A 14,998-nucleotide genomic window follows, 5' to 3' on the forward strand; every position below is an offset into this window, starting at 1 on the left:
ACAAATCAGAAGGCAGAATATGACTAGTTTAGGAGTTTAGCTATTTTGTGTCTAAGAGCCAATGTATCACTTATCTGGCTTACAGAAAGTCTTAACATCTCTTACCTTGGCTGCTGCGATCATAAACGGATCCAGGGATAATAGCTTCACGGGCATCATACATAGCAGTTGTCATAAACCGGGCTCCCTAAAACAGAATGCAAATTAAAATTTATGAAGAGGAAACCAAAACTATTTTTGTTCCGTCACAAACATCTGGAATAGCTTCAGAGAGAGAACTTCTTGCCTCTAGGTGAGATGGGCGGCATATAAGTCTAATAAATAAACAAACAAACTTTCCTTACAGGATTGTTGAATACATTTACAATGTGCTGCTATATGGCTTTCTTCCCAGTTCTGCAAAGGGCTAGAGTTTTGCTATAAAAGATACATAGGAGATGCCCCCAAAGTTGCTGCTGGATGCTGCTTTATGTAAGATGACTCATGATCTGAATCAGCTTAAAGCAGATGTTTACTTAATTTACTGATTATATGGGTGGAGCGACTAACTTATCATGTAACAGAAATGGAAGGCATTCTCCAAGCCACTGAGTCCAAATTCATCTGTTTGAGTATGTGGAGTCCTTGGTGCTCTCTGAGCTTGGTTGTTTGCAGATGTTTCATTACCCAACTAGATAACATAATCAATGCTACTAAATGGAGGTGTGGGTTTACTCCCTGTTTATATATAGTAGTTTGTCCTACCAATGTTGTTGGGGTGAGGGTTTTCTCCCTGGTAGTTCCTTCATTAAGGCACAGGTTTTTTTTGCTTGATTGTTTTTCCTGGTGTTAATATCCATTTATCTGAGTATTCGCTGATGGACAGGATGTTCTCTGGTGTTTTTGTTTTGTTCTTAGTGTTTTCTTTTGAATGGCATGTAAATGTGACTTATCTCTATGTGTTTATTGATTTGTCTGAATGGCAAACTTCCTGAATTCCTTAGCATTTTTGCATTCAGCTTGGTCTAGGATGCTTATAGTTTCCCAGTTGATTCTGTCCATGTGGACTTTTCATCCTATCTTCTGACAGTATTCTGCCGGTCTTCTGCCTGCACTTTGCTGGTCTTCTGCCTGCATACATAGAAGTTGTGACAGTTCTTACTATATCATAGATGATCTTCTTCTTGGGCTACTGGGTCTTTTGATTTACTAAAGATGTTTTCAATGGCTATAGCTGGTTTGCATGCTATGGTGATGCCATCTGTTTATAATAGTCTGTTGGTTATTTCCGAGATCTTTTTGATGTATTGTCATGTTATTCTTTTCACATCTTGTTAGTTTTGCTGTGTTGGGCTGAGTGATCAAGAAGAAAATAGTAACCTAATCAAGGAACTAGTAAGGAAAAGATCACACTTCCCCAACACGCAAAAATTTAATCCTGAGCTACATATATTCTATTTCTTGTAAAATGTTTCTTGGATAAAAAAGTATAATTTTAACTTTCTGCTTAAGTAACCATGGAAGTTTCTCTTTCAAAATTAATGTTTCCGTATGGTAATGATGGCTGATTTTAAAGTATTCCATTGGGCTACAATGCCCTAGAGAACAGTGTTTCTCAACCTTGGTGTCTTTTAAGATGTCTGGACTTCAACTCCCAGAATTCCCCAGCAAGAATTCCAGGAGTTGAAGTCCATATATCTTAAAGTAGCTAGGGTTGACAAACACTGCCCTAGAATACAATTCATCCAAGCCTGGAGATTTAAACTTATTCAAAGAAAATAATCACGGCTTGTTTCTTTCCATCCAATGTTCAAGCCTAGTCCTTGATCTCACTTTTCATAAGTGCTTGTGGTGGCTGTTGCTATATTGTTTTCCTCTCCCCTTTATTTTGAACATATAGTATTTCAAAAATCTCTTTAGGATGTCCTTGGCACCTTTTGCCAATCCCAGCTAATTCTGAATTTTAGCTTACTTGAAACAACTTTGACTCTCCCAGGTAACTTAACAAGCATTCTCGCTGGTAACTTGTCCTTCTATTTTTTCATGTAAGATCTTCACAAAGCTTTTTGCACAGCCACATTTGCACTTTCACTTGTCCTCCCTTTCCCCCACCTCATTGGAATTCTCATTGTCATTGTGTAATTATATTCCTTTATAATAGGGTCTTCATCCCAAATTGAGTCTTTTCCCACCATAAAATCCTGCGACTGGTTATGGGAAGCTTTAATAATCCTTAAAATATATTAAATAGTTATTTTCCCCCACTTTTCCTATCATTTTCATTTCAGTCAAGTCTTCTAATTGAGTTAGAATCAGATCCAGATTAGGGTACCCACTTGATTTCTCCTCACTGCTATTGTTTGAAAAATCTGTACTTTAAAAAAAAATTGGAGAACACTACTTTATCTTCTCCTTAGAATGGTGTGTATAAATTAATATTAATAGCAGACTGACTTATATTTGCTTCTTGTTGTAGCCCAGATATTCCCAATATCCCTATTTGCTTGGATTTCTGAGCAAGACTGGTTATTTTAACATACATTCCAATTCTGTCTTTCTACTTCAGTAAACTGCATTCTTAACTGCCATATTCCACTTGGAGAATTCCATCTACCAACTCTCTAACTAATAAGCAATCTCTATTTTTCACTGAGCATTTTGGAAAGCCTCATTAAAATTGTGCGTCTTTCTAACATTTGCTAGTTTTATCCAAGTTCCTTATTTCAAGACTTTCAGCTTCAAGCCACACCAGTTAGTTTAAAATCTTCTCAATCAAGTTCACTGTGCTTTAAGCTGATCAGTTTTGATTTGAATGATGTGACCCAACCTCTACCACAGGGTCTCCCTAACTTGACAACTTTTAAGGCTGGGGAATTCTGGGAATTGAAGTCCATGCGTCTTAAAGTTGCAATCTTTGGGAAACCCTCTTTTATCAGCTCTCTAGCTAGTCATTCATTTGCAAATATTCCCTTTCTGGTTCTCTTCCAGGGACTGGGAAGATAAGAGGCGGCGGCAACCCATGCTTCCAGGTTCTTGAGCGTCCATCTTCAGAGTTCTAGCAGGAGCACTGCGCATCTCACATGGATTAAGGGGATTAAGACGAAGGGATAACAGTCAGCAGACTTGATAAACTTTGGAGGTTGCCATGTCACATGCCTGGAGTCTGCTTTTAGCACACAGAAGATTATGAAACATACCTTTGCTTATTTCTAGCACTGGTGAGATGGTATAAAAGCAAGTATCATCAGTGCAGTATTAATGTTGAGTTTTAGGTTGTCTGTACCCTCTTTTGTATGCCCTTGTACAGGTGGTCCTTGACTTACAACCGTTCATTTAGTGACATCAGTGAAAAAGTGACATGATCGTTTTTCACACGACCATTGCAGCATGCTCATAGTCACATGATTTACATTTGGATGTTTGGCAATAGGTTCATATTTATGACGGTTGCAGTGTTCCAGGATCACATGATCCCCTTTTGCGACCTTCTGACAAACAAATCAATGGGGAAGCCAGATTCACCTAACAATCATGTTACTAACTTAACAACTGTGGCAAGAAAAGTCATAAAATAGGGCAAAACTCACTTAACAAATGTCTCACTTAGCAATATAAATTTTGGACTCAATTGTGGTCAAGGACTACCTATATCTCATGGTGCATTTCAAAATACACAAATGTGCATGTTGCTTTGGAGGGATTTTTGCTGAATTTTATGTTTGACTGATCTCCTGTCACCTGATACTAAGGAATACACATGAGTTTTGTTCATTAACTATATGGCCTAAGGACACCACCACAAGATAGGTATCATCCTTCACAATTGATCTGGGGCTCAGTGACTTGCAGTCCATGGTACTGTTAGCAAAGGTAAAGATTCCCTCGTGTTAAACCTAAACTCTGGTGATTACACCCATTCAAGCTTCTTGAAATCTCTCTTCCTTTTCTCTTGTTTTTTCTCAAGGTTTGATTGTATTTATTTAGAAAATTTTCACAATTATAGGCTATTATTGGAATGAGGACTGCTAGTTCTTTCTTTCTTTTTTGGTCAGTGAAATATTATCACTCTTAATAATCTTATTTAACTTTATTATCACTTTTCCCTTTATTGCCTCTATTTCTCCAGCATACTAACCAACTTTTATAAACCGTTCAAAATCACACCACTGAAAAAAGACATACAACCAATCCTCTAAATTGCGGCTATCAAAACTTTATGTGGTTACAAGATTGGGATTCAGTAGCTTGGCAACTAGGAAATATTTATAACAGCTGCAGCATCCCACAGCTATATGATTGCCATTTGTGACCTTCACAGCTTGTCTCCAACAGCCAAAATCAAAGGTAAAGCCAGTAGAAAGTCACAATTGATGGTCATGTGAACATTGTACTTAATGATCATAGGTGATTCTAATGACCAAAGTCAGAACTGCTGTCATAAGTCAGGCATGGTCATATGACTTTTCATTTTATGACAAGTCACTTAGTGAAAGAGTTACCAGTCTCAATTGTGGCCAATAAGTGAGGACTACCTATATTCTTAAGCCTAAAAAAAACAAACTGTCACTTTTACTTGTTTGCTCTCATTTTTAAAATCAGAAAAACTACAGGTTGAAATTATTTTTTGTGTTAAAATTTAACATTATTCAATATGTTCACCATCCAGTTTTTACTTTCATAATGAGCTCATATGAGTTCCTCACTTTCAGTGAAGTTGTATCATCCATACAACAGCTGTGTATGGATTCCTACTTTGATTCCAGCTATCATCTTTTTCCACCCTAACTTTCTTATAATAAATGCACTACACAGGAAAAATAAACACAAAGGTAGTACTGTCTTAATCACTTTCTCCAAACTCAGTTCTTAAAGCCATTTATTCTTTATTGTAGGGGGCCTCTAGAATAAAACAGGTAGTCCTCGACTTACAAACACAATTGAGCCCCAAATTTCTGTTGCTAAATGAGACATACATTTATTTATTTTTTGCAATAAGCTCAAAAAGAAGATTGCTCTGCATGAAACTTACTGGATTGATAGTGTTGACCAGTTTTCGGGGCTTGCTGAACTGCATGAGGCTCTCACGGAGATTGTTCAATGGTCCCTCCACCAGGACCTTTTGCTCCTTGTAGTAGTTCAGAAGGTGATTCCAGAGAGGTTGCTTGGAGAGTGCCTTTGGATTCCCAACAATAATGACCCCATATCTAAAAAGACAACAGTAAGATACTATGAAGGGTTATTTGCTTACCAACTCATTCACACTTCAAGTTACTTGTTGTTAATGTTGTTGAAAGGATGACCTACTCTTGAATATTGCAGCTAATAACTACAGAGATATGGAAATACCATATATGGAAATGCCTTCAGGACCTTCTTTGCCTGGGCCTTCCAAAAATATCACCTAAGCTGATTTTAATCTAATGGTAGTATTCTTTCTCCTACTTTTAGTATGTACTTTGATTTTGTTATTTTTATAGGCCTATCATACTATTTTCTTTGGTATCTGATTTAGATTTATTCAGCACTGTAGCTTTAACACTACAGTCCCTGGCTTGCAACCATTCATTTAATGACCATTCAAAGTTATAACTGCACTAAAAAAAAGTGACTTAGGACAGTTTTTCATACTTTCAAACTTGAAGGATCCCCATAGTCACATGATCAAAATCTGGATGCCTGACAACTGGCTTCTATTTATGATGGCTGCAGTGTTAAAGGGTTATGCAATCACCTTTTGCAATCTTCCGACAAGCCAAGTCAATTGGGAAACTGAATTCATTTAATAACCGTGTGACTAAGTTAACAACAACGTTTTTACTTAACAACTCTGGCAAGAAAGGTTGTAAAATGGAGGAAAATTCCTTGCTTAGCAATATAAATTTGGGGTTCAACCGCTGTCATAAATTCTATAATTTTAAACCAGTTTTTATATTTGTTATTGTCAAATGTTTGTGTGTTTTATTTTGTTGTAAGCCATTCAGCATTGCCTTGAATTGTGAGATGGGCAGCAAACAAATTTGATAAGTAAAAATCACAAGCATATCATACATTTACCCATAAACACTTGAGAAAACCAAAGAAATATCACACACATTCTTGTCTTTTTATCTCTGATTTTGCAAATAACTCTCAAGATTGCTTAGCTAAATAATGTATCTAAAATGAATATAAGGTGAAATAAATAATACACCTGAAGTTTAAAAAATTTAGTAGAGCTACAATTCATAGCTGCCTGAGCCAGTGAAGTTTTTTTTTCAACTTGAAAATCTCTTTTCAGATTGAAAAGCGTTTCCCACCCCCACCCCCCAATTTAGCTCCATCCAAAATGTGTAATTAAGAGATTCCAAAAGCAGAGATTCTATCTTGGATGATAGGAAGTCCAAACCTTGCTCTTGTGAGAGCCACATTGAGACGCCGGGGATCATTCAGGAAACCAATGCCTTGATGCTCGTTGGCTCTAACACAGGAGAGGATAATGAAGTCCTTCTCTCGCCCTTGGAAAGCATCAACACTAGCGATTTCAACTTCCTGTAAAAGGGGGGAGGGGTAGAAGAGAGAAAGACTTCTCAAATTTCTCATTCTCCCACATTTCAGTAATGCTATAGAATACTGTTATTATCTATTGCACGAATACGGAACAGCTCTTCAGGATTCTAACTTTGAGATTCAGTATTTCAAAACACGCTGGAATCCCTGAAATAATTTTATTTCATCTTTGAGGGCGGGGGAAGTGAGTCCACCCGCACATTACAAAATGTTTTATTTCAATCAATAAACCTGAAATGGAGGGGAGGGACGGGTTTTCTCTCACTGGATGAAATACAAGCCTCTCTCCAAAGCAAATAAGAATTACAGACTTAAATAGTTATCTTTTCTAGGTGGAAGTTAAACTACATAAGTTTCTTTTTTTTAAAAAGTTCCTAACTATACCACTTCAAGTAAAATATTTGTAAATATAGCACACATGCTTTGAAACAAATGCAAAGACCAAGTGGGTTTCTGCAAACCTGGGAATACAAAGAATCAAGAAAGAAAAGCACAAATGACTACCTGATAAAGCTTGGTATGCAAAGATCCACTAAACTGCATGTACTGCACCAAATATGAACGCTGGCCCTCATAGGGGGTGATGATGCCAATCTGATCTGGCTTTGCACCAGCCTTCAGTAGCTTTGTGGTTATTTTCTCCACATTGGCTGCCTCTGTTCTGTAAGATAAGGGAGGAGAGGAAAGAAGAGTCAACGCAATTTCTTATCTAAGCTCATATAAAGTTTGTATGTTTATTCAAATATTGCAAAGCATTTTCCCAAATATTAAAATGAGGAAGGGACAAGATTTTATTTACTACATTTTCCCTCACTTTTATTTCTTTGTAAGTAATTCAAGGTAGTGGACTTATCTTTCCTCCTATTTTCCCCAGAACAACCCTGTGAGGTAAGATGGGATAAGAGCGAGGAACAGGTCCAAAATCATTGGCTTTCATGCCTAAAATAGGATGAGCCTCAGTGGTGCAGTGGTTAGAGTGCAGTACTGCAGGCAACTTCTGGGGACTGCTGGCTGCCTGCAATTTGGCAGTTCGAATCAAGCTAGGCTCAAGGTTGACTCGGCCTTCCATCCTTCTGAGGTGAGTAAAATGAGGACCCAGATTGTTGGGGGCAATAGACTGACTCTGTAAACTGCTTAGAGAGGGCTGTAAAGCACTGTGAAGCGGTATATAAGTCTAAGTGCTATTGCTATTAAAATACACATTCTCTTGCTCAAGGTTACCCAGCCAGTTTTCATATCTAAGGCAAGACTAGAACTCAAGAGTCTCCTGGCCTCTAGTCCAGCATCTTAACCATGAGACTCTCACCGTTAATAATGTTAATCTTTATCTACTGACTTAATCGCATTCTCCTGTTTTTTGAATAGATGGACTGTATTAACTTTAAAAAGAGAGATGCCTTGCATGGCCTACCAAGAGATCAACCGAACCTCTGCCTTCTTCCGCATACATTGGTTGCCACTGACCTTTCTTTCTTTCTTTCTTTTTACCTGTTCAAATAAGAAGTGCCAGAACTTGCAATTTCTTCTTGTCCTTGGGTCACGTAGAAAAACATGGGCTTGTCTGGCTGAGGCCATTGGAAGTCAAACCCCTTCTTCACACGGTCTGCTGCAGGAAAGATGGGACTCATTCATCAGTATAAAGGTCTTCAGTGACTCCTATTTCATTTGATTAAAATGGAGGTTTTTCAATCTCAAAGAAGCATCTCAGCAGCATCAACCCCTTCCCCTCCCAATAATCAACTGTATCCTAAGGTCAATACCAGCGTTTCTTAACTATGGGAACTTTAAGAGGGATGAACTTCAATTCCCAGCATTCCCCAGCCAGCATAGCTGGCTGGGGAATGCTGGGAATTGAAGTCCATCCCTCTTAAAAGTTCCCACAGTTGAGAAATGTAGGTAAATACAATTGACAGAGATGCTTCTTGGATACTAAAGCCTGCCCTATACTCATAAATTCCCTGAAATCTAAATCCCCTCTGCACACATATCCAAAAAAACCAAAAAACACCATTTACCTGCAGTGACACCATTCTGAAGTGACCCTTCGTAAAAGATGTTGGAAGGAAAAGCACTCAGGGCTGGGTGCATGCGGTACTGGACTTGCAGGCGAATGGGCCGAATGCCCAACACCACCAGTCGCTCAAAGAGGGACTGCGACAGACCTGCTTTAGCTGCCTTCTTGCACATTACAACAGGGCCAAGCTGGCAATGATCGCCCACCAGGATCAACTAAGAAAAAAGGGAGATCCGGTCAATGCACGCACACACCTGCCATCTGCAGAAAGCCTAGATACTGAACATCAGGTGACAATCGAAAGGCAAGGACCGAAAGCAGCTTTGAATGGTCCATGTTTCCAAGCGGTAACGAGGAAATGGAGGAGCGTTCCTGTTCATCCGCCTTTGATTTACAGGTGGTCCTCGACTTACGTCCACAACCGAGACCAGAATTCAAACTGTTAACTGAGTCACAGCCGATTTGATGACTTTTCTGTTACAGTGTTAAGCAAATCACTGCAGGCGTTAAGCGAATCAAATCATTCAGCTGTTTCAGCAAAATCTGGCTTCTCCCTATCGACTTTGCTTGTTGGAAGGCCGCTGGGAAGGTCGCAAATGGGGTCACATGACCATGGGACACTGCAACTGTCAGTTGCCAAATTGCGACCATATGATCCTGGGGGTGACTGCAACACTTGTAAGTGCGAGGACCAGAAATGTCACTTTTCCCCCATGCTATTGTAATTTTGAACTATCACTAAATGAATGGTTGTAACTCGAGGATTAATGCCTCAGCAATTCAATGGGTGGCCTTCACTTATGCCTGTTTAATCTCCTGACATAGAAATCCAGAGTCACCTTATTGCAGAGATGGGCAGCATATAAATTTAATAATTTAAAAAAATAAAGCTACTTATTCTTCTTCTCTACAACCATATCAGTTCTACCATAGCCTTTGGTTTTCTTCTTCCCTCTCCATCCAATTTCATACTGTTTTTCAGACTTTGTCAATTGCCTCATTCTGGATTCCCCTTTCCTCAAGCAGCACACCAAATTTTAATTTTGACAGAAATTTTTTTTTAAAAAAATTAGCATTTGCATGCGGGCAATTGTGCAATGTGCCTCCGTATCTAAAATCTCCCTTTCAAACAATCTGAATTCTTTTCCTGAAGCTTCATGCAGGCCCCTCCATAAAAAAAAAACCCTACACATAACCAACCTGCTCAGTACAAACAAAACTCAAAAAGAAAAAAAAATACTTAATAAAAAATGGAATTTCTAAATGTTTATTTACTTATTCCTTTATTAAAGTTCTTAACTGCCCATCTCCCTCATAAATGGGCTCTGGGAGGTACGCAATTTATTCAATGAAATTAAACTTTAAAAACCCAATAATTTAAGATTTATTTTTTTTAAGCAGCCTACCTGTTTTGCCCCAAGAACAACAGGCACCATACACTCTGGCTCAGTGGCCTGTGTGCTTTCATCAATCAAAATGGAACGAAATTGCATTTTAGCAAGTCTTGGGTCGCCAGCTCCAACACATGTGCAGCAAATGACATCTGCATTCTAAGGGCGATAAAACAGAAGTGTTTCAGGATTGTTGAACCCACGCTGGCCCGGGAATCAGATAGGGCCCCTGGCCCGCAGAGTAGGAGGTGTGGCGCCCCAAAGGGCTCTCCTATCCCATGCAAGACAGAAACGACTGTCCCTAGGGCAGCAGCTGAGATAAATTTAGTAATTTAGAATATCCAATTAATCCAATCAAATCAATCAAATTTTAGTCAGGTTAACAATAATTTTTCCTACCCAAGAGTCAAAGCAGTGCTTGGGCCAAAAGATTGAGAGGAAACCCGGAGCCAATGGGAAATGGAGGAATATTATAGAAATTTCCCCCAGTCTATGGACCAATCAGGCTGTGACAAAACCCACGCGTAACCCCTCCCTCGATTCTACTGGAAAATATGGCATATTGCTACGACCAACTGCTCCCAATTCTCTATACCAGTGATGGCTAACCTTTTTGTCCTCACGTGCCCTACACCCATAATGCAATGCACGCCACCCCTCTGCGCATGTGCACATGACGCTCCCGCACATGTGCCCTCCCCCGCACCCCGTTTTGGGCCTAGTAAGTCTCCCTGAAATCTCCTGGGACCAAAAAAAAACGGGGCCTGGGGGGGGGGCGACATCGCACCTCCCGCCCTCCCCACCCATGTGCATGATCCCCCCCCACACGTTTGTGCGACACCCTCCGCACGTATATGCGCATCTCCCAGGCGCAGAGATCCAAAAATCAGCTGGCCACCAGTGGAGCTGAACTGGGCGACTGCTCAGGTGAGGGCCCTGCGTGCCACCTGTGGCATAAGTGCCATAGGTTTGCCATCACGGCTCTATACTAAGCTATGATACGGCTTCCTTGCATTGTGTGCTGTACCCGCCAGGATTTCATTGCTGAAGAGTGTTTGGAGATAGGATCACTCTTTGTTTTTGCTGCCCTGAAGATGAACAAGGACACAGCTTACCTATCTGCATCAGAGGAATCTTGAGCACAGAGTAATCAAGTCCTGTGAGGAACCAGGACAGCAGCTAAATACAAGGAAATGATTACCATTAGCAATTCCCGCTCAGCTGTTCGTTTAAGTGCTCGGTAGCGCTTCTCATCAGCGGATGACAGTTCCCCAGTCTCATCTTTCAGTTGCTGCAGTTTCTGGAGCTCTGGCATGCTGAGAAACAAAATATGCACTACTTAGGATGCTGTAAGGGCAGGAAATGTTACATCTATCCTTGTTTCATCAAGTTGCATCCTGCTTTTAAGGTATCACAATTCAAAGGCAACAAGAACAAAACACTGAGGGCGTTAGCCACAACAGGAATAAAGGCAGTACAAGACAAAAAATAAATGCAATCTTCGGTCTCAAAAGCTAATCTGCAGACACAAAGAAATTCTTTCCTTTTCATAAACTCAACCCTAGAGCAAAGAACTCTTAGCAGAATATCTAAAGCTTAAGGCTTGTGGAAAATATGAAAATATGATCCATCAGATAATACACTTGATCTTAGCCAAAAGGCTGAGAAGTGAATGAATGAATGTAAGAATAAAAATACTGGCAAGACCATTTCCAGTAATGTCTTACCTATCCATATTCCTGATCTGGTTATGCAGTGCTAAGAAAGAGACAGGTGAATCAATGGCCTCGCGGCTCTTTGCACACAGACGCACCACCTTCAGCCCCGTCTGATGTATTTTTTCGGTCAGCTGGTCCACAGCAATGTTACTTGGGGCACAAACCAGCACAGGCCTTTGAAAACAGCACGAAACTATGATTAGGTGAAAAACTGAGAGCAAACAATTCCATCCAACCAAAACGTTCTCCTTTTTTATTATATTTGGGTAGCACTTGCAAAAATATAATTTTAATGCAAATAAAAGACTAACAGAGATTACAAAAACAGATCTGCCAATATTAGATTTTTATCTTGCCTTTATTACTTGATAAATAATTCAAGGCAGCAAAAGTACATAATACTTCCTCCTCCTCCTATTTTTCTCACAACCACTACCCTGTGAGGTGAGCTGACCGAGAGAAACTGGCCCAAAGTCACCCAGCCAACATTCATGCCGAAAATGGGACCAGAACTCACAATTTCCTGATTTGTAGGCCAGCCCCTTAACCACTACACCAAAGTGGCTCTTATTAAGGACAGCACAAGCGTCCACAATGAAGATTAACAGATTCATGGTTGAGTGAAAAAAGCAACCACACTTAGCCCATCTCTGACCTCTTGGCATCTGGACAGAAGCATTTAGACTTTTTGAAAGTTTTGATAGGGTGTCAGAGGTGGCAGCTGCATGGTCAAAATCCCATCTCCTTTTACGAGTGTCACATCCACATTCCAATGCACAAATCTTTAATCATAGATCACAGTAAATCTATTCTGCCCTCTGGGTTGTGAACTAGTGTGTCCTTTCTCTCTTACCCATTCCCTTGCCTTGCCAGGTGATACACAATTGTGGCTGATGTCACAGTCTTGCCTGTGCCAGGGGGCCCCTGAATAAGACTCAAGGGACGCTGCAAAACAGTCTTCACTGCATACACCTGACAATAAAAGGAAAGAAGACGGTGAAGTCAAACAGGTTATAAACCCAACACCTGAAACTCTTTAATTCCAATTCCTGGGTTTGCTGTGGAACAGGACAAACCTGAGAATGGTTGAGATCTGGAAGTCCTTGTGCTGTGAAGCGCTTTGGCAACTGACATTTAATTATAACGTCTTCCACCTCATGACCCAGAAGTTTGTGATAGATGTAGCCAGAAACTGATGTTTCATCCACAGCAAATGTTTTTAGGGCACTCTGCATTCTGAAAAAGAGAGGCACAAGTGTGCACTTTGGCCGTCTCACCCTCCCCCAAAAAGCAAAATCAAGAGTTGCTCCCCAAATAAAACTGCACCAACCTATCAAAGGATGTTGATTTCCATACAAAATCCACTTGGAAATTGTGAGTCACTTCCACAGGAGCACCAACACTACTTCTCAACTCAATTGCAATTTCATCACCGTAATCTACGAAAGCTTGTTAAGCAGTAATTTCAGAAAAATATAAGGCACTAGGTGCCTTCTCATTGCTGCACATAGACTGATACATAGCTTTACAGAATCATATTTTATTTATTTAATTCATTATTTACATGAAGGCTCATAGTATATTATTAGAATCTACAACCACTATTAATGGCCTGGAAAGATAACCAGGCAGAGAATTATAGCTAAGTTGAATGTTAACAGAGGCAAAACCAACAAGTTAATTTAATTTAATTTATTGTATGACCATCAAGTTCTAAGATAGTGCAGGGAAAAAAGATATTGTCATTCACAATTCTACTACAAAAATCTGGCAGTAGATCCATTTGCCAGCTAGTACATTCTCATTCTGCATCTTCCTCCATCTTGTGAAATTAAAAAGGATACTATCAGGAACTTTAATCACATGGCCAATTCCTTTCCACAGTGGGGCCAAGTCTCCTTTGTATCTCAGGCAGATCTCATCCCCTTGCATCAAACGCATATCTAAGGAGACAGTAAATAACTTTGAATATTTTTTGAAGATAGCACTGTATATGGTATCATCTGCCCACTTATTTTTATTAACCCAATCCACTTCTTTAAATTTATTGATATTGCTAATTCCAGTCTGACCTGAATCAGTCTTTGGCAGGGTGAAGTAGGCAATCCTTTTCTTGTTCAAACCAAGATCCCATCTCACAGTAATGTTGTCTTGAGTCTAAAATAAAGAAAGATTAATTCTTTATTTTTTTATTCTTTAACTAGAATCAAAGCTAATATGGCCTTTTGTCTCCTATTTTATTCCAGTGAATGGATCACTTATATAAACAGATTTGTAATCTTCTTTGCTGACTTTTTTTTAAAAATATGCTCACTTCAATGCTTGCTGGAAGATTTCAAATGCATCATAAGAACAATATTAAGGGGACTGATTAATCTGATTAATCCAGTGGAGCTGCTTCTCATTCATAGATAACTGCTCTTTTCCTATTCAACGTCTAGCTGTCTTCTTCTCATTTGATTATTTGCAAACGCACAGAATCCACATGCAGCTTTAGAACTATCAGACTGCCCACTTCTAATCTATTAATAGCCCACCTTTTTTGCCAGATTATATTTGCTGCAATGCCTGTTGCTTTCTACTGAAGAACAATACATGCATATAGCAGATCACTCTGTCTGTACTCAGAGACTTTAAAATAGAACAGAATACAAATTAAATAATTTGGGAAAAAATATTCTTCAAGGAATACAGAACAACTCTCTCAACAAACCACTCATCAAAAGCAGCTCAACTATAACAAAAACAATCTGTAAAAAATATAACACTGAAGCTACCAATAGAGGCCCATGTATTCATGATGCTGAAATGAACATGTAACCATTTACAATGCCCAGTGCAAGCAGATAAAGTTGCATTACACAAGTTGACATTTCCATCTGTCAAGATACAAGCTTAACCTACTTGTCTTACAGTGAAAGCTATGGCTTTCTCAGCAGTAATGCATGGCTGTGAGAGTTAGACCATAAGGAAGGCTGAGTACGAAGAATTTAGGCTTTCAAACTATGGTGCTGGAGAAGACTCTTGAGAGTCCCTTGGACTGCAAGGAGATAAAATTAGTCAATCCTAAAGGAAACCAACCCTAACCGTCCTTTGGAAAGAGTTGAAGCTCAGATGCTCTGGCGACCAAATGAGAAGAGAGGATTCATTGGAAAAGACCTGTATATTGGGAAAGATGGAAGGCAAAAGGAGAAGGGGACAGCAGAGGAGGAGGTGGTTAGATAGTGTCATTGATGCAATGAACATGAATTTGGGCAAACTCTGGAAGAGAGGACAGGGGAGGCTGGCATTCTATGATCCATGGGTCTCGTATGGTATGGGAGCAGCTCTGCAGCGGACAAAAAAGCTCT

At 39.6% G+C, this 14,998-nt stretch overlaps 1 protein-coding gene and 1 pseudogene across 5 annotated transcripts in view; both read right to left on the minus strand.

The window, feature by feature from the left end:
- The window catches only part of UPF1 (UPF1 RNA helicase and ATPase), a 36,331-nt gene that overhangs the window by 8,605 nt on the left and 12,728 nt on the right, over nucleotides 1-14,998 (minus strand). For 3 of the 5 annotated variants that reach the window (XM_014060099.2, XM_087703254.1, XM_014060114.2), the window contains exons 7-20: nucleotides 13,721-13,805; nucleotides 13,493-13,591; nucleotides 12,979-13,096; nucleotides 12,725-12,884; nucleotides 12,502-12,620; nucleotides 11,658-11,822; nucleotides 11,132-11,246; nucleotides 9,946-10,089; nucleotides 8,541-8,754; nucleotides 8,014-8,131; nucleotides 7,030-7,186; nucleotides 6,365-6,507; nucleotides 5,009-5,183; nucleotides 106-187 (exon numbers count right to left, since the gene is read on the minus strand). In XM_014060099.2, the coding sequence (XP_013915574.2) occupies nucleotides 106-187; nucleotides 5,009-5,183; nucleotides 6,365-6,507; nucleotides 7,030-7,186; nucleotides 8,014-8,131; nucleotides 8,541-8,754; nucleotides 9,946-10,089; nucleotides 11,132-11,246; nucleotides 11,658-11,822; nucleotides 12,502-12,620; nucleotides 12,725-12,884; nucleotides 12,979-13,096; nucleotides 13,493-13,591; nucleotides 13,721-13,805 (1,894 nt within the window). The remainder of the gene's footprint in view (nucleotides 1-105; nucleotides 188-5,008; nucleotides 5,184-6,364; nucleotides 6,508-7,029; nucleotides 7,187-8,013; nucleotides 8,132-8,540; nucleotides 8,755-9,945; nucleotides 10,090-11,131; nucleotides 11,247-11,657; nucleotides 11,823-12,501; nucleotides 12,621-12,724; nucleotides 12,885-12,978; nucleotides 13,097-13,492; nucleotides 13,592-13,720; nucleotides 13,806-14,998) is intronic. The other 2 variants (XM_014060106.2, XM_014060123.2) reach the window with 1 other exon arrangement.
- On the minus strand, nucleotides 11,475-11,603 carry LOC148049833 (U2 spliceosomal RNA; annotated as a pseudogene).

The sequence above is a fragment of the Thamnophis sirtalis genome, unplaced genomic scaffold, assembly GCF_051295495.1.
Source record: "Thamnophis sirtalis isolate CommonGarterSnake01/CBP01778 unplaced genomic scaffold, rThaSir2_p1.2 scaffold_1, whole genome shotgun sequence".
NCBI lineage: Eukaryota > Metazoa > Chordata > Lepidosauria > Squamata > Natricidae > Thamnophis > Thamnophis sirtalis.